The following is a 21,622-nucleotide window of genomic DNA, read 5'->3' as shown; positions in this document are numbered from 1 at the left end:
GGCGCCAACCCGTAGCAATATGAGGCTTCGAAGATCACTGGGCAAAAAATAGCAGTCCCTGCACAAAGTTGCCTGCTAAACGGTGCCGAATTTTTGTGGTGGCATGTCTTAGGCGTTGTTGAATGTATGGATAAGGCGTTTATCTCGATGTTACATGGAATGACTTGGTCAGCGCACATATAGATTTCATGGTTGTTTATTTTTTATGAATTGATTTTTTATATCGAGCCATGGGAAACAGCACGCCAGCCCATCAAAATGATTTTTAGAAAAGCAAGCGCGCATGATGAAAGGAAGAAAAGGGGTCCAAAATAGGGATTGTATGATAAGCTGACATCTCGGAATACAAGAACAAAAACAAAAAATTACAATGCCTCAGCTGTGGTGGCAGCGGAAGCGGCAGCAAGTTCTCGCTTCTCTATGGCTGATGCGAAGACTTGTGATTTGAATGAAAGTCCCTTTGTGCGTTCAATGACCTGTTGATATACTGAAGTGATGGGTGTGTTCATAATGACAGTGTTCTAAGTAGGCAAAGCGTAATGAGATTAGAGAGCTTATCCTATCATGGTATAAACTGAAACTATCAATGTAAAATGCACATACCTCCTCAAAGTCAATCTTGGCATCGACTCGAGTGTCCCGGATCAAGTTGACAATCCACTTTTCACCTTCCTCTTGAGTCAAGTTCAAAGTTTGTGACAATTCCCTAGTGTAGACAACGTCAATTATTAGCGTCTGCACAAATCTTATTCAATGTTCTCGTCCTGAAGGTCAACTTACTTGACGTCAATCTTTTGATGAATTCGGCAATATGTTTCTGAGATGAACTGTCGTGCGTTCTCCATAAAGTCTTCACGGGCAGCAACCAAGAAGAAATCGTTGCTCAAAACTTCTTCGCACTCCTTCAACTTTTGCTGAGCACCTTCAAAGTCGAAGTGAACATATAATGCTTCGATGAATTCAGTGATGGGATCTTGGTATTCATATGACTCTTGTTGGATGATTTTGACAAGCTCTTTAATATATGTCTTTCTACGCTTGTTGGTGACAACTGCTGTCGTCAAGTAACGCAAGATCCATGGGCAGGATGTCTGGATAGTATTGATGTATTGTGAAGAGAACAACATATCAACGATGCCGTCGCGCCCCTTGGGGTGGTTGAAGAAAACGAAAAGGGACCAGTGAATCAACCAAGTGCGTTGTTGAAGTTGTTGAAGAGGGGTGCTGAAGCTCTGAATTATGGAAAAGAATGTGTTAATGGAGGCAGCCCAACGCATGAGAGACGAGGCTATTTACCTTTTGATCGATGGCTTCTCTCAGCTTTTGCATCTCTTCCAAAGCAACGTCCCAGTTACCAGTAAGAATTTCAGCAGCGAGCTTTCCCCAAAGAGCGGAGAAGTTGCGCTCATTATCGGTAGACTATAGAAAAAATGCAGCTTGTTATGAAACGATCCAAGAATTATATGTGCAATGTATCATACGTACCAGAACGCGGAAATGGTAGAGCATATCGGCAGCACCACCATAGTTACCACAGTTGAATTGAAGCTGACCGTAATCGTACAAGGTCAACACCATACTGTCAGTGAACTATCAGCATAAAGAAATAGTGCCACACGTTAGTTCAAAGCACTCTGCAATAACCGCAAAACCGTTACAATGATCTTACGTTGTAGTTTTCCTTCAAAAAGTGAAGGTTTTGCAACTTGTCCTGGCGAAGGGCAGCGATGACTTCAGGGTTCTCAATAACTTCGATGATATTCTGAGTTTGGGTTTGGAATTCTTCGAGTTGAGCAAGGACCTTCTCTTTCTTCTCAGCGAATTCTAAAAGGTGCAACATTCTATCAGTTGGTATGGTGGCGTGGCGAAAGTGTCGATCGATTCTTAGACATACCTCTAGGGACATCCTCTGTGTTGTGAATTTCTTGGTACAGCTTGAGCACGAAATCAACCATGTTGGTGTTAGATAATAATTCGTGCTTAGCTTTGAGCAGATCTTCGGTGGGGTAGACCTACGATTGTGAATGAGTGGTGGATCAGCATAACAAGATCAAATCAATATAATTTGGAGGTAATCTTTCTAACCTCCTTCAAAGTCAAGAAATCCAACAACGGAAAGACAAGATGTCTATCCAGGAATGGAATCATTCGCATCGTCAAATCATGTTTGGCGGCCATCTTTGATGTAAGATTCAACTGCTTGACAAGAATAACAAAAAAATGTTTTTTAGAGCTCCAAGTGAAAAAAAGTTTGCTCACGTGATTTGGAAAAAACCTGAGCCCAATTAACAGTAAGACCTTTTACTTTCTCAGTATCTGCACCTTCGAGGAGGAAAGTCTCTCATACATTTTCAAAACACTTCGTATTTCTTTAAATGTTGATATGTAAATAAAAAAAGCTTTGGCTTTGTGAGGCGCTTACTTTGAGAAGGTCGCACTGTCAGCTTCAGAACAATTTTGGGTATCGAGGGGAATGTCTTGGTCAAGCCCAAGGAAACGATAGTTTCCTTTCACTATAATTTTTAACAGAGAAAACAGCCATGGGTTCATAATCTATGAAAAGCGTAGCAAAACTTAACCATTTTTTCGTCCCAGTTACAGTCTATTTCTCATTTTTTTTATTTATTTTTTGCAAATATCTAATGCTTTTTGTCCTCTCCTCCGTAATGTGTAATGTGTCTCTTTCATACGGTTTCTATCCGTAGTAGCCTGTGATTCTATTCAATCTTCTTTAACAAATAGCCTTCTGCATCCATGGGTAATTGTTAAGAGGAAAGTCGCCACTGAGAATGAGAAGGGAAGTTACAAATGTCGTTTTAATTATATTCATTCACTTTAACCCAATTATCATTCATTATTACAGGATAAATCGTCTAATAGAATCAAATGATGTATAAAAGACCCTCAGAAGAGACGAAATAAAAAGGTATGCGTGATTATCGATTGAGGGAAGAAACGGATAATTTCCCAATGATTTCACAAGGCGTGAGTAAAGCCATAGGCACAGTGTCCCGTCCTTAACTGCGCAATCAGCGATCCACAGTGATAACACATTTTGACAATCAGATGGTCATCTTTGGTGGCAAAATGTATCGGAAATATTCGCTTTTGTACGTTTCACACCCTCAGTGGCAAAAGCATTTATCCTTTTCTGTATGATAGCAATTAAGTACTTTATGTCACAAATGTAATATGGGTTCGTCCCATCCATCGCAGATGGCTGGACAGATACAGTCAGAAAGTGTGTCCAAGATAGGATATGGTAAGTGAGCTTGTGAGTTTGAATATGGCGTTGACTGGTGGGGACCGCCGTCGGGTACTCTACTCATATGGCGCTCTGTTGCTTTTTTTCTATCAGAGCAATAGCATGACCCTGCACAAAAATTTACGGTATTGATACTTTTCCCGACTGTGGAGTCACCACAATAATTCAAGGTAGTACTTGCAAACTTTGATCTAATAGATGGCAATGAAGGAATGGAAGGAAATGCGTTCTCAGGCGGTTTCTCGGAGTTAAATTTCAATGTGGCTCTTGTTTTCCAAAGTGTGTTTTTGTTGAACACGAATGATTAGTATCAAGCGATGGATTTTATATGACGAAGGAAAGAGACCATGATGGGTAATGTGTCACATTCATGACAAAAGATGCATTCTCTTTCTGTGAGCTGCATATGACAATATTGGTGCTTAGTGCGAGATCAATAAGTATTATAGAACATCTTCATCGAGTTCTCTGTAGAGTTTTTGATCATTTTTTCTTTTTTGTTTATTTGTTACCTATTTTTTCGTTGTGTTGTTATTCCAGAACAAAGCTTTGACCTTCAAAAAGCGGGACCTTTTACTAATTCCGCGTCATGAATTTTTTTATTTTGGTACAATTGTGTGATCAGAAGACCCACTATGATGGTTAATGGAAAGATAAATACTTGGTGGGACTTTGGGACAGAGCTTGTTGTAGCAACCCCGGACACCAATATGGTAATGCGATGAATTGGAAATGCACAAGCCATAGAGGAGATTCATACTCCAGCTACTAAAAGATAAATGTGTATCATTTGATACCAGATACCGCTTGGATTGTAATAATCGCCTACAAGTTCATGTCCAGCGGTTCCCATCACTCAAAAGACGACGTTTTGGGAGTGTTGCCATGCGATCAAAAATAGTAGTGTACACCTTGTCATTTATGGGTAAGTGGAGACAGACAGAAAAGCAACACATGCCCTCCCACTTTGATAATCTGCGTGGTGGAGTATTCTATACTATTATTTTTTTAACATGTAATTGATGTAGAGATCGTCAAAATAAATTTCCTTTCTGTGACCAAATTGCCGCCAGGAAGGAGAAAAGAAGTAGAACTATAGTGTCATTCTTGAAAAGAGATCTGATGATATCAAGATTTTGGTTCGTTCAAAATGTTCGCAGTATCGTAATCTGAATTCTCGTTCGCTGATATTGGTAATCACCCGACCAACTGTATGTAACAAACTCAAAAATAGAAAAAAAATTAAATAGAACCATCATGAACCGTTGTGCTCAAAACCTTAGATGACAGCCGATATCCTGGTAAATAAAAGTGGTCGTTGCGGTAAAACTTTGCCAGGTAGATAGAATTAGCGAGGGGCGGACAGGACTGGGTGTGGGTAGAGTTGGTCAGTGTGGGTCACAGATAAGTGAGCCAATGTAGTGGCAGCTAACAGCGCGGTAATGAAAGACGAAGAAAACATGTTTCAAATCGCGAATTGAAAGATTTCTAGAAGACTCTGACAATGGAATATTAAGTTGATGGAATGGGAGATGGTATGGAAATGGGGTGAGTCAGTCAGTCAAGTTTGTCAAAAAAGATTGATTGACAGGCGAACGTAACAGATGAGATCTGCTCCCAACCGGTTAAAGTAAAATTTTATAATACCGAATATACAGATACCGTCAATCGTTGCTCGGAGTCATGATACTTTACAAGCTGTGAGGAAATCGCCATCTAATATGGCTCTTTCTTTTCCCCTTCCTTCCTAAACTTCCACAACTTCGCTATCCATTTGCAGTTCGTCGTATTATTTTTCTACCCTTATTTAGGGGTTAAAAATGGCAAACCAACCACACAGCCCTTTGTCTATAGCTGCGTTAACGGACCAGCGTCGTCCCAGCACACCTGACGCTACCACACCTGCTCGATCGCCACCAACTGCCGACAACAACCCACTTTCATTTCAACCACATTCCCCCAAAATCTCTAGTCCAATCAGCCACCGATCGACTTCTTCTGGTCCAAACGCTAGGGCAGCGGAAGGTATGCCAGTTTCTAAATATGTCAGCTAGGTTCCACCCTTGTGAATCTACTCATCCGGAGCGAATGAGCGAACTATGTACAAAAAATTCAAAAAAACATGCGCATTATACTGATTTTGACTATTAACGTCTATTAGAGTCATTTCCCGATGCTGCAAGTGAATCTGCTGCGGCGGACGAGGTACGTTTCATTGTTGACCCATCAGATAATCTAATGATCGTATACTGATAATAGATGGTTCAAAATAGGACGACATGTATGATGATCAGAAAGAAAATGATGAATCAGCATCAGAATCGACTTCGCCAGGTATGTGCTCTACCGTCTTTGAACAGACAAGGTTTTGTCTAGTTCAGATTATCGCAGATTGACTCCCGGTCGCTTGGGATGTGACTTGCGAGTAAATTATCAGCTCAGACTCACCAAAGGCAAAAATCGCCTTTTGCAGTAAGGAAGCTCCAAGCGCCGCCATCCTCAAATAGCGCCGACGAACAAAGCGACCATGAGGACGATAAACCCGAGCAGCGGACAAAGTATGGAAGAGCTATCAATAAGCCTGAGCATTTCTCTGCCATTCAATCTGCCGCGTCAGGTACTGTCAATATATATCTTTTTGCCTTCTTTTATATCGATTTCTTGTTAATCAGCAACGATACTGACATATTGACTATTTAGGGAGAAAATCGCAAAAAAGAAGAACCTCAACGGCTGGTGGTGGTTATACCGGTAACACACAAAAGATTTTTTGCACTATTTGCCACCGAGGGAACTCGCCGCAAAATAACCGTATTGTCCTTTGCGACAAATGTGATCGTCCCTTTCACCAACAATGTCATATGCCTCCTATTGAAAGCATTACGCTGGAGATTGAGGGAACGACATGGTTCTGCAGTCAATGCGAAACGGAACGAGAAAGCCAACTTGTTGCCAAGTACGAAGTAGATGGTCGTGACATCGAAAGAGAAACAAAGCTCGCATACCTTTTATCTCTTCCAAAATCTTTCTTGATCGATATGTTATTCACCTACGAACGAAATCATCCTGGCCTTAGGATGTATCCGGCTTATCTCAGATCGGAATACATTCGCCGAGATTCGCATTCTCATTCGCCTCCAAGACGACCAGACATGCTCGATAGCAATGACGATACTATGTCAGGCTATAATTTGGATGACGTACCTAGCTATGAAGATATGATTGAAAAAGCTCTCATTGCCATCGGGGATCCGCGCGGATCTTCTCCCAGATCCATATGGGAATGGATGGGAAGGTAAGCAGCATTAGCAACATCAAGATATGAAACTGATTATATGTCGTGCTTACAGTCTTCTTTCGGTGATTGGCAAATAGAAATTACCCATTGGCGGAGGCGTTTCCAAGAAGTGCGTCACAATCTCTGCAGAAAGCTGTCAAGAAAGGCCGGTTCTTTAAGGAAGGCAGCTGTTATAAGATCAACCCAAATTACATTCCAGAACCCAAGGTAAGAACCACTTTTTTTTTTTCCATGCTTCTTTTTCCCCCTTCTCGAAGGCGTTTTTTTTCCTATTTGGGCCGTCCAGATCACATTGGTGTTGTTTGCTGAGTGTGCGTTTATTAAATCATATTTTTATTCTCTACCAGTCGAGACGCGGAGCAAGAAAACCCTCGTTTATAGGAAAAGATGGAACGATGATTCGACCATCAAAGCGGATGAAGATACAGCTGAATGAAGATTCAGCGGAGGCCACTGAACATCATCAAAAACCATCATATAGTCGACATAATTCTTCCCCATCCGATACTCGATATAATACTTATTACTCGTCCCCTCGATCCTCAGCTTCTGTCTATAATACGGCCCTTCAACCGGTCCGTCGGCTTGCATCTCCGCTTGAAGCGGATGATAAATATCGACCACCAATAGATTCAGATAATTCAGGACCTTGGCGACAGCCAGAGAAATATATTCACGTAGACCGGATACGTGATGTCGAAGATTTGAATATTAGAGATCAACATCGCTCAGATAAACCAAGGGACTGGAGCCTTTGGCAAAAACATGACGACTATGAGCACCATCAACGACATCACCGAGAACCAGAGCACCAAAGAAGAGAATGGTATGGTCGCAGAGACGATCCAGCTCATGAAAATAGCAACAACGACCAGCAGAGGAAGAATTGGGGCTCATCTTGGTCGCAACATGGGGAGAATGGCTCGAGACCAACCGAATGGTTATCTCAAAGAAGGGAAGTCTCACCAAAACCATCTTCAGCTAGACAAACGTCGCCTTTACCTTCCTTCGCGCATGTCTATCGCCATGATACCTCGCAAAATGACCATGATAAGGCCCCATCGCATTGGGAATATCGATCTCAAACCCGTATCTAATATTGGGCTACCCCAGCTTATTTTTAATGCTTGCATTATTTCATTCTTGTATTTGTTTGATTTTCTCTTTCGCCATTTGTCCACTAGCAAAGTCATATGGTGACCCCACCTTTAACTACTTCAGAATTTGTCTAGTTTACAATGTTTTTATGTTTTCTAATTACTCCTATTCTAGATTTGCGTTTTTTTATACAAAACTCAAGATTTTTTTCCTTAAAAGCAAAACACTCGTTTGAAACGCGAGCTTTTGAAAAGTTCGAGCGACATTTGTACTGGAATGCAGTGAATGGCCAATGTGGGTCATGGCTGATTATACCTCGCTAATCATGACTGTGGGGCGGCAGGCTATGGAAGTCATTTTTCCTAAAAATTTCAGACACTTTGTTTTCTTACCGCAATTGGTATTTCGACCATGTTTCGAACCGTTGATGGCAATAACCTTTTTTTTTTTTTCTCCCTAAGACAGCCAGACATAGGATATAAATCATGATTGACCTGAAACCACCACCACCATCTGCTCTTTCCTCTGTTGTCATTCTTTCTTCAGCTGCCTTCACAAAGCAATCCTATCTTCGCTTTACCGCTGCCACACTCTCAGAGATGTTGCACGCTGCTGGCTATACGGGCTCAATGAAGCAAACCGTCCCGCTGCAGCCGAAAATACGAACTAATACCGCAAGCAGACGATCCATTGCGTGGTCTTGTCAGCATTGCCATCGTCGTTTTCACACTGAAAAAAACTTACACCAACATAGACTGCTCAATCGACACTTTTGATGAACATCTAACTTGCAAGTGGGCTGATGTATAACACCGCAACATCAACTTTCATCTTTGTTTCACCACTGTACTATAGTAATCTCCTTGTAGTAATAAAAAATGCGTACGCACGTCCGTACGCTAAGAAATGCTTTTGAAACAATAGTGTAAGTTTGCCTTTATTGCTCCGACGTCTAATTTCGGAATTTTCAACAGTCGTGCGGGTGGGGTTTGCTTTATTTTCTTCCGAACCAGCCGCCAAACCAGCCACCACTCGCTTGATCTTTTCCGGATCTTGTAGATAAGGACTCGGGGTATTCAACATGGTTCAATGCGAGGTCGAATAGCATGGGCTTCATAGGAATGGGTTGGAATACCGGCGGGAAATCAACAAGGTGTGGAAGACGCTTGGCAGTCATACTAGCGGGATAGTTATCCAAACGTTTGATCAAAGCAACCTAAAGTAGGTAATGTATTGTTGACAGTTTAGTGCAGAGCCCAATTTTCCAAAATGCCACTCTTTTCTTTTGCGCAACTTTACCTCGTCCACTTCATCCAAGTCCATATCCTCCAATTTGCGTGATACATCTTCCGTCTGTTCGCCTTGTTCGAGGTACCATGCAGCATGAGCTTTGCATTTTCGGCCGCGTATGGTTTGTTCAGTTTCCTGCAGTTCCTTCTCGGTAATGTTGATAAGACCATCGTCATTTTGTGGGGTAATTTGCTGTAAGCTCGCACGCGCTTGAGAGATGTAATTGAATGCCAGATCAAATAGTCCCAATGTTTCTGCATATCTTCCCAAGCTCGAGTATGCGTCTGCAACATGAATACATCTATACAAATACATCAAGTTAAAAAATGTTAAACATAACACAACATAGAAAACAAAGCCGCTGCGGCACCTACCTCCATGCTTTAAAGTATTTGGATTGAATTTCGACCTCTTGCTCAAAAGTATGATCGTGCTGAACAGTAGGGAGCTCACCGATAGAGCCCACGTTCTGAGAAAACCATGCGCATCAGTCCATGTCATTGTGCCTTTTTCACCATTTCAGTAAACGACTACTCTACTATACCTTTAGAACATCATCATATAGTTTGACAATATCTTGTGGTCGGCCGCCTTCCTTCACAATGGTCTTTGCAAGTGATAGATTTCGCTGAATAGATCTAGCATACAAATTGTAGGCTGCATAGGTGTAACAGAAATGCAAGTTTTGAGTCGTCTCCGCACTCTTTGATGATTTAACTTTAGCGGTTGCTTCCTCATCTTCCTTGATAGCTTTCTTTGCGGCCTTTTCAGCCTCAGCCCATGCTGATAACACCTCGTCAAATCGATCCACATCGTTACCGGATTCGGCTTGTGCGGTTTCTTGAGCCTTTAGGATAGACATAGCCAATTCGGCATTGCGAAGTTCGACGGTTGTATGGCGCCATGAAATGCTCGTCATTTCCTGTGCGCGCTTCTGGCGTGAATGAGCAGCAACTTCAGCAAGCTGTGCCTCCAGCAAGTCCATACCAGGAGCTGATTTGTCTCGCATCGCAGATACAAGGTCATCGATATCATGCTGTGAGGTTCCGCCGCTACTTCGAAGCATATGGGCGCAGAATCGAATGCTGGGATCAATCTCATCAATAGCCGAGTGGCAAAGTGTTTCTTGATGAGCATTGCTAGCCTTAGCCAAAGTCTCATAAATGGTTCTAAGATAGATTGCCTTTCAGTTACTAAATCATACCAATCTCTTCTGAATGTAGCATGCACTATACCTAGCAGCGACATAGTGATCCAAAGCTTCTTGCCACTTTTGCTCCTCCATTTTGAGGTAGCCATTCATCAAGGAAGCATAAGCCTATTAATCGGTATCGATTAACGCATATCACCATCGATTTTCCATGACTTTACCATCTATTTACCTTGACGTCCAATTGAGTTCTCTTTTCTGCAGAGTGCTTTTCAGCAACTTCGGATAGCTGCGAAGCGTACAGAGCTGCACGTCGGAATCTCTTAACGACATGGTGATGCTTGCGAGATTCGCTGCTGCTGGATTCGCGCTTCAACTCCATAGCGTATGCCCAGGCACGCTCGCTTTGGAATAGAAGTATATGAAGGTATCGTGAATCGGTAATCTCATCAGGAAACTCCTTCTTCTGGTAGGGCTTGGAAGCGCTACTTTGCGTTTGACCAAGCACTTGTCTCAATCTTCGAAGATGCTGCGAGCAATATTGACTGTAATGAAAGATGTTAGACGTTTTGACCAAGATCATATCGTCTGTAAGGCGTACGGAAGGTTACCGGTAGCGTTCGTAATCCTGATGTCTGAGACCATAGGTTTGTCGACTTTCGTTGGTAACATTGAGTACTGTGTTGGATCAGTGAGAACGGATGATCATCTACGGTGAATGCATTTCAACATGTTCCATTACCATCTAGATCCAAAGCGAGATGTTCTTTTCCGTCAACTTCCATTGTCATCTTGATGAAATGGCCAGGGTTGATTAACTAGATTATTTGTCGACCGCTCGCAAATGGATAATCAGAACGTCTGTTTGGAGAAATCACGTGGTTTATCAAGGCACAAAAGCTTTGTTGAGCGACGTACTGGAATTTTTCCTCCACTGGGCTCTCTCATGAGAGAGCCTCATCTTCTGAACGGAAGACAGGCTATGATTAATTTTGAGTGGAACTTGAAGCTTCTCATCGCTACCGTCATCGACTGTGATGAGTACACGATTGTGGCCCTTGCAAACAGACAATTTATCATTGCTCGCGTTTCTTTCGCCTTTGATCAACACCTCACACCAATGACTATTGGGATTCTGATGATCACTTTCACTTGATATGAGCCGGAACCACCTCTTATAAAAAAATAACTTTTTGAAAAGCATATAAAAACGGATCGTAGCATTGTTATGCACACCGGGGTGGTTAATATTTATGATATCGGAAAACTGGGCATTCCAGCAAAGGCACGGCTAGGGCCAGAATTACGGTTTAAAAATTATGCCTTAAGCATAAGCAGATATCATTATTTCACTGGACATTACTATAGACTAATGAATGATCTGCATATTTACAGAGTATAGATGACATTGGCAAGTTTTGTTTCACTAACTGCACATCAGGTTATCTATTTGAACAGGGGTCGACGATTACACGGCATAATCCGGTATGGCGCCAGAGGCCTTCTTCTTCCGCTCACCCCTTCCGCTGTCTCGTTTACCGACCTTCGAGAGCCACTTCCAGCTTTTCATGAGCTCATGATTTCGACGTTTCATGTTACCCGGCAAAATTAAAATATCGGAATTAACGAATCGCTCACGGCCATCGGTCAGGTGATATCGAGATTCAGATATCATCTTACGGTCCCTTGTCTTTCGCACAGTCTGATCGTGGAGCCGTTGAGAACCTTTATCTTTGGCAAGGTACATCAATTCATCAGTAGCCTCCTCCTCTTCCTCCTCATTTAAGAGCGGACTTGGGCTATTTTGTATTTGTTTGTTCTTTGAGTTCCAAATTCGCTTAGGCATTAATTGTCTGGGCGAAGGTCCTGGTGCAGTCACTTTTGATGCTATTTGGACATAGGATAGTGGTACTGGTCTTGGCGCATATTCTATCCAGCCGTCATCGTCATTGTCGTCTTGTTCGTCTTCATCGCTTGATGTCGTTTGGCGTTCCTTGGTAGTCGGAACAACATCCAGGTCATGATCGGCATCGCCTGTATTGATAAGCTCCCACTCAGGATCTTTGGGCAAAGCTGGAAAGTCTGCAGCGTCCAATTGCACACCTTGGGATTCTGTATGTGATACAGTTTCGACAAAGGCTAGAGGCATATCAGAAGCTTGCATACTCATAATAAAATAATGTAAAAAAGTAGTTGGATAAAGGTAGACAAACGATTACAGGATCACCAGGGACCTATCGCCATTTGATAGCGTCAAATGACACCGCCTTTCGTAGTGCACGTGACCGGTCTCATCTGATTCCTGGTGACGGGCACGGTCTCAAAAGGAGGTCATCGAAGGTGTGAAATTGAGGAGAATGATGCGTCATACTGTAAAAGGCGCAGTAAGATTATTTTTGTCTACCAATCCATCTTTTCATTCTTGCGAGTCAAGATAGGAGGTTTGAAGTTGGGCAAATTATTGGCCAAAAGATAATGAATCTCAGACTGGCCAACTTCGTGACTGAAACAATATGCGATGGATATTCGTCAGTTTATAATTTTTTCCTATCGTTATTGCCTTCAAAGTAGACGGAAAAACTACAGCTGAGAGGAAACATAAATTTTTCCCAGAATAAGCACGTTTACGTTTGCCAAGCAACGGTACCGCCGGAGCCAAAGTAAATGTTGTTGGAACCTACAGATCTGCCAATATGACAAGAGGAGCAGAGACGAGTACTGTATTGCATCATATTGCTTCACCGAATAGCGAGCGGAGAACTGCATGAGCAAAACGGATATTAGCAAGTTTTTGGAGGTTAATGCTATTTCATTTTCATATTTTGTTTCTATAGGGGGTGAAATTATGCACTTGCTATAGACATTGACAAATAAAGAGGGAAACAGGATATGGATGACCTCATATGAAGTGCAACACGCTATTTAAGAAGATGAAATGGCCGTAACCGCTGCAAAAAGAGAATGGACGCGTGTAACTGTTGGTGGGCAATGCAATGCACCCCGTATACTGAAACGGAGAACGAAATGTGGGTATTGAGGCTCGCCGTTCATACGAACTAGGCTTTGTTCTGCTCTGTCCACCCAGTACGATAACATATTTTAAATCTACGAATAGATTCACTGCTAAAGACACCTTTATAACAGGCATGAACAGGAATCTAAGAATGATGGTTCCATACATGGAGGTAATCGTATGGATGTCTACATAATGGTAACTCCATTGAAATTATATCACGGCCCTTAGTTGGTCGAGTTCGATTCCATTGTCAAGCTCGTGCCTTGTCATCAAACTCGAAATAGGAATATCCTTTACATACTTGAGTTCCCCTTACCCTATAAGATCATTGTTTGTTTTCAAAGCATCTTAAAAGAGTATCTTCGTAAGTTCAAATACAAAAAAGTTATAATACGTGATACATAGAGATCTCTTCTTGATCTCCGAGGGTTAATGCGTAGGCAGAACGTAATAAATGAATTGATGGTACAACAGGTCTGGGTGAGCTGGTTGCGAAGGTGGGGAGAATGAAAAAAAAAAATTGTGGTGATAGCGTGACGGTCCTTTTTTTTTTTTTCCTTGCATTCGGCTGAAAGTGATATCAGTTTGCATTTTTTAACAAACCCAAGCAACAAGGAAAGGCCTCCATTTGTCTAACAATGGAACAGAACTTGATTCCCGCCGAAGCCTTGTCTCAGCTGTCGTCCCTACTTGTCAGCTTGCCCTCAGCCGACAATGAAATTAGGTAGGCTATCATCTGTCATATTTGATGTAGAAAAACGCGACCAAGTAATGTGCTAATCTGGCCGCCACCATCAGAACACAAGCAGAAGCTCAGTTGAACGATCAATGGATCGCACAGCAACCTGACTTGTTGTTGCTCGGTCTCACTCAGTTGGCCTCTTCCAGCTCTGAAGATCACGTATGTATCGTTAAAGCCTTCCTTTTTGCCTTCTTATTTCATAAGGGATGATGAAGCAAACGATAATTTGGGAAGACTTATTAATTTGATTGATGTAGGTTCGGGCATTTGCTAGTGTTTTGTTCCGTCGTATTGCTTTCAAGTCTATCGCCACCGCTGAAGACCCGGATGCCCAACTTTGGGGTTTGGTGCAGGAGAACACCCGTCAAGGTGTCAAAGCTGCTTTGTTGGTATCTCTATCCAATGAGACCAATGAGAGCACTAGACACAAGCTTTGTGATGCCATTGCAGAGATTGCCAAGACCGATATGTTGAGAGGTGGTGAGTAGCGTGGAAAGATATTCTGTGCGAGAATTTTGAACGGATTGGGGTTATGGGGCTCGTGCTTGATAATCATTGTACTCATCTCAACGTAAACCTTTCCCCTATATAGAAAAATGGGCTCAACTTATGGCCGCTTTGTTCGAATGTAGCCGCTCTCCTTCAGCTGAACTCAGAGAATCTGCTCTTCGCATCTTCACTGCTGTTCCTGATCTGATTTCTGATCAACACAACGATGCCCTCAAGGGTGTCTTCTCAGCAAGTCTCGCGGATCCCGAAAGTCAAAACGTAAGCGCGATTTCAGCAAATATTCAATCCAACATAGATCAATGCATGCTCATAGTAAATGGTCATCTTGTTTAGGTTCGTATCGCTGCTCTTAAGGCTGTTGTTGCCTATATTCTTCAGGCTGATCCCGGTAGTCAGAAGGCCTTGGGTTCTTTGATGCCTCATATGCTCGAGGTATGTATTTGTCGTTTGATGGTTGTTTTCAGATGAGGAATTATGGCTAAAGTTTGCCCTCAAGGTTTTGACACCACTTGCAGCTACTCCCGATGAGGATGCCTTGACAGACAGCATTATGACATTAATTGACCTCGCCGAGAACTGCCCTCGCCTATTCAGATCAGCTCTTCCTAACGTTGTTACTTTTATGATCAACATTGCCAAGGAAAAGAAATTCGAAGATGCTCTCCGCCAGACTGCTTTGGAATTGTTGATGACTTTGACTGAGGCTGCTCCAGGCATGGTTCGTAAGGTTGCTGACTTTACATCTCAAGTCATCCCCGTTGCTCTTGAAATGATGACCGATATGGAGGATGACGAGAAATGGTACACTACCGATGATGTATGTATTCATCTTCAATAACTGGCCTTCGACTTTACACTTTGCAATCACTAACTTTAATGTTTTTTTCAGCTTGATGATGATGACAGCGAAGAGAACTACGTCGTTGGTGAGCATGCTATGGATCGCTTGGCTAGATATTTGGGCGGAAAGGCTGTTCTTCCTGTCTCCTTCCAGTTCATCCCTCAAATGCTTGCATCTGAACAATGGCAACAACGCCACGCTGCTTTAATGGCCATCTCTGCTATTGGTGAAGGATGTGTAAAGATTATGGAACCTGAACTTGGAAACATTATCCAAATGATTGTTCCCTACTTCAATAACCCCAGCGCTCGTGTTCGATATGCCACCTGCAATGCCATTGGTCAAATGTCGACTGATTTCGCTCCTGCTCTCCAAAAGAACTTTCACGAGATCGTTTTGAGCTCCTTGATTCCCGTCATGGAGGATCCTGAACCCAGAGTTCAAGCTCATGCTGCTGCTGCTCTGGTGAACTTCTGCGAAGAAGTTGATAAGGCTGTCTTGGATCCTTACCTTGATCCTTTGTTTGAACGTCTCTTGGTCCTTTTGAACACCTCCAAGACCTATGTTCAAGAACAAGCTATCACTACCATTGCTACTGTTGCGGATAGTGCTGAAGACAAGTTTATTAAATATCACGGTGCCATTATGCCGTTGCTCCTCAACATCTTGAGACAAGCCACCGCTAAGCAATACCGCCTTCTTCGCGGTAAAGCTATGGAGTGTGCTTCATTGATTGCTTTGGCCGTTGGCAAGGAAGTCTTTGCTCCCTTTACCCAGGACTTCGTTAGCCTTTTGATCGAAGGTCAACAATCTGTCACCGAGAGTGATGATCCTCAAACTTCATATTTGCTCGCTTCTTGGGCCCGTATGTGCAAAGTTCTCGGCCCTGACTTCCTTCCGTACCTCCCCGTCATCATGCCTCCCTTGCTTCAATCTGCTCAGTTGAAGCCTGATTTCGCTGTTTTGGATCCTGATGAGGATGCTGAGGCCAACTACTCTGCTGAAGACGGCTGGGAGTTTGTTGGTGTTGATGGTCAACAAGTTGGTATCAAGACCACTGTTTTGGAAGAAAAGTGCACTGCTGTTGAAATGTTGATTTGCTATGCCCGCGAACTTGGTGCTGGCTTCTTGCCCTATATTCCTCAAGTCCTTGACATTGTCCTTCCTTTGCTCAAGTTCTATTTCCACGATGGAGTTCGACACGCTGCCGCTTGTGTGGTGCCTCTCTTACTTCAAGATGCCAAGAAGGCTAACGTTAACGCCGCTGACATTTCATCCATGTGGCATACCATCTATGCCAAGCTTGTTGATGTTATCATGAACGAGATGGATCCCTCTTTCTTGCTTCAAGTGTATATTGCCTTCTACGAATCACTTGAAATCGTTGGTGAAAACTCGATGACTCCTGAAGAACTTGAAAAGTTCATCCAAGCTACCGAGGCTCAACTCAAGGAATTCTATGAACGTCTCGAGACTCGCCAGAACAACCGACGAGCTGCTGACTTCGATGCTGAAGAAGAGGAAACCATGTTGGAGGAGGAGGAAGCTGAGGAATCTGTCATGTCTGAACTTGCACGCGCCATCCACACTGTCTTCATGACTCACCGCCTTGCATTCTTGCCTTACTTTGACAAGATCCTTCCATCTGTCGTTCACTTCTTGCAACACGAAAACCCATCTGCTCGTCAGTGGGCTCTGTGCGTTTTTGATGACCTTGTCGAGTTTACCGGTCCACAATCTTTCGCTTATTCCAGCCACTTCTTGGAACGTATGGTCAACTCTATTCAAGATCCCAACAATGATGTTCGCCAAGCTGCTGCTTATGGATTGGGTGCATGTGGTCAATTTGGTGGTCCACAATACGCTGATGCCTGCTCTGCAGCTTTGAACCCATTGTTTGCCATCATCAACGACCCCAAGGCACGCGATGTTGATAACATCTATGTCACTGAAAACGCTATCTCTGCTGTCTCCAAGATCTGCAGATTTAACTCTAGCAAATTTGAAGTTGACCCTGTCATTTCTGCCTGGGTCGCCGCTTTGCCTATTGTAAATGATGAGGAGGAAGCACCAACCACCTACACTTATCTTATGGATTTGGTTGATGCTGGTCACCCAGCCATCGTCAGTGCTAACAACCTTCCCCACATTGTCAAGATCTATGTCGAAGTTCTCTCTGCTGATGTTATCAAGGGTGAGCTTGCCGACCGCATGGCAAATGGCCTTAAAGCTATTGTGAGTGGACTGGACGATGGTACTCGAAACCAACTCTGGGCTTCTATCGAACCAGAGAAGGCTAGCAAATTGCAACAACGTTTGGCCTAAACAAAAGCAACCACTATCTTTTTTTCTATCCATTCTTCTCCCTTCTTCTCTGACCGCATAGACCGACTTTCCAATAATCCGATTTGTTTCTCTTCCATATGATATCTCTTCCCCCTTCTCACCATTTCAAAGGGTACATTTCCAGGATTTGATTACTTTATTTCATTTGTCATAACGTTTGTCACTCCTATCACATCCTCTTTTTTTTCTCCATTAAAATAAAAAGCCATATGACCTATCATTCATAAATATTATAATTGATAAAAAATTTGTTGTTGTATTCCTTAGATCATCAGTTTTACAGGTCTTGTATCAATTGGTGAACAGCGTCATGGCGTGGAATCAAGCGAACCTCATAAGGAACAGGGGCGAATGTGGTGGCAAGATTCGCTTTGCTACGCGATACATCTGGAGAACCCTCGAATCGATAACAAGCAACCAGCACAGCAGCGGCCATAAAGATACTTCGTTCAGCCAAGTGGATGCCAACACAGGCTCTACGACCAGTCGAAAAAGCCAAGTGCGGGCGATCGTCTACGTTTTGCGAAAACCGTTGTGCGGATTTACCCTTTACGTACTCCATATGACGAGTCGGATCGAACTTTTCCGGTTCCTCATACCGTTTTGGGTCCCTGTGAATAGCATGAACATTGATGATCACAGTGGCCATTTTCGGAATGACAAAGTTGTTGTATGTGTCTTCTGAGCTGGTAGCATGAGGGACTCCCAATGGAACTGGTGCAAATAATCTGAGGGTCTCCAATATAACACACTGTAGGTAAGGTAGATTGGTTTCTGTATGGAAAATGAGCATCAAGCGTCGTAAGTCTTTAATCTGTATATAGCTTACCGTCGTCAGCTGTTGGAAGCCTATCCCTACCAACCACGGCATCAATTTCTTCAAAAATCTTTTGTTGTATATCAGGATTATTGGTTAGAACAGCAAAGATCCACTGTAAAGTTGAAGCTGTTGTGTCTGATCCTGTATTTTGAAACAGATTAAAGATAAGGTTTTCAGTTGGTTGAACTACTCGCGCTTCTTCTGATTTTCACTGCTTACTTACCAGCGCCAACGAATACGGCTGAAAACCCAATTCCCTGGGTCAAAGTCAATTGATCTGCGACTTCTTTGAAAAAGCAATCGCTGACGTTTTCTGGATCATTCTTCATTTTCTCCACCAAGCTTTGGAATAGCGGGCCATAAAAGGAGTGTAGTTTGCTGTGAATATATTTCACCAGAGGAACGTCTTGAGAAAAGATCCGTTTCAAAATTGGGAAGAATTCTAATAGCTGTTCCTTCGGTCCTAAAAAGGTGGCAGCGGCAGCCGTAAGTTCAAAGACTGGCTGAAGCTCTTTGTCTCCAGGTTTCAAATATATGGCATCACCATACGCGACTTTTAATACACTGAGCAAAGCGTAGTCCTCCAAGTACCGGCAAAGCGATATTTCAACGTCAGGATCCTCCGCCAAATCTTTCCACAGGGTCTGTGATAGTGTGCGAGCACCTTGTTCAAATGTAGATTGATAGTCGTCGATTTTCTTTTTGGTCAACCCAGAATGAGCTGTGAAATAGGATACATTCAACAGGGGTAAGTAAAAAGGTGAGCATGTGGATAAATGCCGTCATGGTATCTTACCTATCCGACGAAGATTTCTCCAGTGCTTTCCGTACTCGTAGAACGCGAAGCCACCTCCAGTCTCTAAATTATAGGAAAGTAAGTCAACACACCAAGAAGATGCTTAATCTATCGTACTTACCACCGTCAAAAATCCCATCGGTCATGACAGAAGAAATATCTCTCGAAGAATAGATGGTGCCTCTGCTGACGATTAAATCCTTGACGGTAGCGCTATCGTTGATGATAATCCAGCGTTTGACCCCCAACTTGAGCGTAAATATGGGGCCAACCTCTTGGCTCCATTTCAGGAACAGCTTCTGCAGAGGCTCTTTCGATGTAAGGGCAAGTAAATGACCAATAACCGGAAGACAACCAGGTGCTAGTGGCGGTAGGTTGGGCTCTGAGCGTTGCAATAGCCACCATGCCACGCCGAGAGCAGCCACCATAGCAGAGGAGATAAAGGGCACAGTGTAAGCCGACATGAGGGATAGGAAGTAGTGCAATCGGTGCAAGCTGATAAAAAAAATTATGTGATGGGATTTTATATGGCTGGTGTGAAGTCAAAATATGGCCTTTGCATTGTTCGATGTAAATTTGAAGAATTTTCTTCTATTTCTCCAAATATTACTATGACAATATACAAAAAAAATAAAAATACGCATAGAATTCAGCTTTGTGAGTGTTATTCGGTATGAAATAATCCATAAAGCATAAGGAAAACCCTACTTTTCATGGTTTTAAAAAAATAACCAGGTTGAATTTTGAAAGTCAGATCGGTCACCAGTGTTTAGCTGCAGGAAGCGATATGCTTGAAAGGTTGTTTTACGAATATTTCAAGACCCAAGTACATTATACAAATAATTAATTATCTTAAGACAAGAATCGAACTATAATTTTCCATTTGACATTTGGAAGGTTATCAGTAATAAGCACTATGATCTATGTAGTCATCTTTATCCGACTCACATGCCCCGAAAAACTTTCCCATTACCCAATAGCGAGTGCGCACAACATGAATACACCAAAAGTAATGGGCAACAAACCAAATCGAGCATCAATTACACAGATCGTACCTTAATATAACATCGTACTGTGAAGTTAATAACTCACGACTGTGTCAAATTGGCCATATGAAATCACAACTAAACGTGTCGATGAAGGCTTTCTTTTATGTAGGCGAATCATTTTATTAAATAAGCGCGCTTACATTTAAAAAGTGAAGTGAATGTGATGGGGTTTATGTCAGGCTATTGCTATGGTTCAATATGATACAATATGAATTAATCTATCTTCTGTTCTTTCTTTTCCAGCTCAAATTCGTTTCTCCATTCAACAGGTAGCTGTCCCAACGTATTTTTGGCAGCTCTATCTTTGACGATTTTGGAAAGGATTTGGAAACGTGCCCGCTTGAGCTCAATTTCCAAACCTGGAACTTCGCATTCATGTGCAATGCGATTTAACGTGCTAATGTCAATGACTCCCATGATATCATCGTGTAGAGGGTCTAGATTTGGCTTTCGCTTTGTCTGAGCAGCAGTAGGTTCTGTAGCAGAAAAAGGTTCTGTGATTGTTGATGGCAGTATCAATTCCTTGGAACTTGAGAGCTGTACACCTTGCAGAATTCGATCAAGGTCAGGAGACGCTTCAGTATTAAGACAGTTATGGGTTATGAGGTATTGAAGATGTTGAGCTCCCTTGTACGCTAGTTGATGCCCAAAATTAGATATATTCTGGAAGAACTTTTCACTCATTCAAATGATCACCAACCTTTAAAGTGACTGTACAGTCGAAATGTATTGTACGCCAGAGGGATATTTGGAATAAGTGGAACGATGGCGAATGAAAGAGCAGCTGGTATCCAATATGCAGAATAGTACATGTACTTCTTATGGTAGGGAAGTCGATGCTCGACAGCCGTTTGAAGAAGTTCCCTTATGACCGCACTGTCGATTGACGATGGATGGTGCACAGGGACCTTCAAATACGTTAATCAGCAAATTGTTCATTTTTCAACGGACGTGCCAAGATATGTAGTCGCTTACCTTTGTTAATTCGTGTTCTAAGTCCTCCTTTATAGGTACACCTTTCAAAAACCATTCTTCATAGTCCATACGGTCCATGAAGTTGTTTCCGGTTTTGAACAGTCTTCCTTTCCACGAGGTGGGATCGGCTTCACCAAATTTCTCCCATTTTGAGCCAGTCCAATTCACAAATTGTGTGAGTCTGGAAGTAGTCGGTAGTGTGGAATGGCAATAGTATGCCCAGCGGTTTTTGAGTATGGGAACAACGAGAATGCGCATGCTATTGAAAAGACAGTTAACGAGTAGTTCTCAGCACGTTCAATAATGACGTTTTTCAAAATGCGAAAGCGAGAAGTCACAGCGGAATTTACGCTTGCCGTGCGTGATGCGGTAGCTGTCTCTCTCCACCGTAGATGATAATTATTTTCTCTATTTAATGGGAGGCAC

The 21,622-nt window shown here is 42.6% G+C and overlaps 10 protein-coding genes across 10 annotated transcripts; 4 read left to right on the top strand and 6 right to left on the bottom strand.

Moving 5' to 3' along the window:
- Positions 1 to 169: 169 nt before the first annotated feature.
- On the bottom strand, positions 170 to 2,576 carry K450DRAFT_250486 (uncharacterized protein). Its single transcript, XM_051590570.1, has 8 exons — positions 2,086 to 2,576; positions 1,895 to 2,012; positions 1,670 to 1,824; positions 1,486 to 1,590; positions 1,297 to 1,419; positions 781 to 1,232; positions 604 to 706; positions 170 to 521 (listed from the first exon to the last, which is right to left on the bottom strand). The coding sequence occupies exons 1-8, from the start codon at positions 2,176 to 2,178 to the stop codon at positions 366 to 368; spliced, it is 1,305 nt and encodes a 434-aa protein (XP_051442719.1). The 5' UTR covers positions 2,179 to 2,576; the 3' UTR covers positions 170 to 365.
- Positions 2,577 to 4,984: 2,408 nt separating this feature from the next.
- Positions 4,985 to 7,514, top strand: K450DRAFT_250475 (uncharacterized protein). The gene is made up of 8 exons (XM_051590569.1): positions 4,985 to 5,290; positions 5,427 to 5,470; positions 5,539 to 5,599; positions 5,739 to 5,882; positions 5,966 to 6,560; positions 6,641 to 6,770; positions 6,911 to 7,232; positions 7,337 to 7,514. The coding sequence occupies exons 1-8, from the start codon at positions 5,086 to 5,088 to the stop codon at positions 7,339 to 7,341; spliced, it is 1,506 nt and encodes a 501-aa protein (XP_051442718.1). The 5' UTR covers positions 4,985 to 5,085; the 3' UTR covers positions 7,342 to 7,514.
- K450DRAFT_250473 (uncharacterized protein) lies at positions 7,090 to 7,777 on the top strand. The gene is made up of 2 exons (XM_051590568.1): positions 7,090 to 7,232; positions 7,337 to 7,777. Exon 2 carries the CDS (start codon positions 7,338 to 7,340, stop codon positions 7,761 to 7,763), a length of 426 nt encoding a protein of 141 aa, XP_051442717.1. The 5' UTR covers positions 7,090 to 7,232; position 7,337; the 3' UTR covers positions 7,764 to 7,777.
- Positions 7,778 to 8,181: 404 nt separating this feature from the next.
- K450DRAFT_250472 (uncharacterized protein) lies at positions 8,182 to 8,652 on the top strand. The gene has a single exon (XM_051590567.1). The coding sequence runs from the start codon at positions 8,261 to 8,263 to the stop codon at positions 8,435 to 8,437; it is 177 nt and encodes a 58-aa protein (XP_051442716.1). The 5' UTR covers positions 8,182 to 8,260; the 3' UTR covers positions 8,438 to 8,652.
- On the bottom strand, positions 8,547 to 10,939 carry K450DRAFT_250471 (uncharacterized protein). The gene is made up of 8 exons (XM_051590566.1): positions 10,844 to 10,939; positions 10,713 to 10,779; positions 10,334 to 10,646; positions 10,187 to 10,269; positions 9,496 to 10,120; positions 9,326 to 9,420; positions 8,961 to 9,252; positions 8,547 to 8,877 (listed from the first exon to the last, which is right to left on the bottom strand). The coding sequence occupies exons 1-8, from the start codon at positions 10,890 to 10,892 to the stop codon at positions 8,656 to 8,658; spliced, it is 1,746 nt and encodes a 581-aa protein (XP_051442715.1). The 5' UTR covers positions 10,893 to 10,939; the 3' UTR covers positions 8,547 to 8,655.
- A 456-nt stretch (positions 10,940 to 11,395) lies between these two features.
- On the bottom strand, positions 11,396 to 12,647 carry K450DRAFT_250468 (uncharacterized protein). The gene has a single exon (XM_051590565.1). It carries the CDS (start codon positions 12,269 to 12,271, stop codon positions 11,570 to 11,572), a length of 702 nt encoding a protein of 233 aa, XP_051442714.1. The 5' UTR covers positions 12,272 to 12,647; the 3' UTR covers positions 11,396 to 11,569.
- Positions 12,648 to 12,725: 78 nt separating this feature from the next.
- Positions 12,726 to 13,428, bottom strand: K450DRAFT_250467 (uncharacterized protein). Its single transcript, XM_051590564.1, has one exon. The coding sequence runs from the start codon at positions 13,280 to 13,282 to the stop codon at positions 13,001 to 13,003; it is 282 nt and encodes a 93-aa protein (XP_051442713.1). The 5' UTR covers positions 13,283 to 13,428; the 3' UTR covers positions 12,726 to 13,000.
- A 232-nt stretch (positions 13,429 to 13,660) lies between these two features.
- K450DRAFT_250465 (uncharacterized protein) lies at positions 13,661 to 17,798 on the top strand. Its single transcript, XM_051590563.1, has 7 exons — positions 13,661 to 13,841; positions 13,916 to 14,018; positions 14,117 to 14,339; positions 14,452 to 14,627; positions 14,703 to 14,801; positions 14,866 to 15,186; positions 15,259 to 17,798. The coding sequence occupies exons 1-7, from the start codon at positions 13,756 to 13,758 to the stop codon at positions 17,533 to 17,535; spliced, it is 3,285 nt and encodes a 1,094-aa protein (XP_051442712.1). The 5' UTR covers positions 13,661 to 13,755; the 3' UTR covers positions 17,536 to 17,798.
- Positions 17,799 to 17,833: 35 nt separating this feature from the next.
- Positions 17,834 to 19,636, bottom strand: K450DRAFT_200912 (uncharacterized protein; the record flags this gene model as incomplete). The annotated part of the gene is made up of 5 exons (XM_051584648.1): positions 17,834 to 18,330; positions 18,386 to 18,517; positions 18,600 to 19,097; positions 19,173 to 19,235; positions 19,294 to 19,636. 5 exons carry the CDS (start codon positions 19,634 to 19,636, stop codon positions 17,834 to 17,836), a joined length of 1,533 nt encoding a protein of 510 aa, XP_051442711.1.
- A 680-nt stretch (positions 19,637 to 20,316) lies between these two features.
- K450DRAFT_250464 (uncharacterized protein) lies at positions 20,317 to 21,564 on the bottom strand. The gene is made up of 3 exons (XM_051590562.1): positions 21,197 to 21,564; positions 20,922 to 21,129; positions 20,317 to 20,856 (listed from the first exon to the last, which is right to left on the bottom strand). The coding sequence occupies exons 1-3, from the start codon at positions 21,452 to 21,454 to the stop codon at positions 20,435 to 20,437; spliced, it is 888 nt and encodes a 295-aa protein (XP_051442710.1). The 5' UTR covers positions 21,455 to 21,564; the 3' UTR covers positions 20,317 to 20,434.
- Positions 21,565 to 21,622: the final 58 nt, after the last annotated feature.

Source organism: Umbelopsis ramanniana (genome assembly GCF_025399195.1).
Source record: "Umbelopsis ramanniana AG unplaced genomic scaffold K450scaffold_46, whole genome shotgun sequence".
NCBI classification, from domain to species: domain Eukaryota; kingdom Fungi; phylum Mucoromycota; class Umbelopsidomycetes; order Umbelopsidales; family Umbelopsidaceae; genus Umbelopsis; species Umbelopsis ramanniana.
Note: the sequence above shows the minus strand (reverse complement) of the source record. Positions and strands in the feature narration are given on the sequence as shown.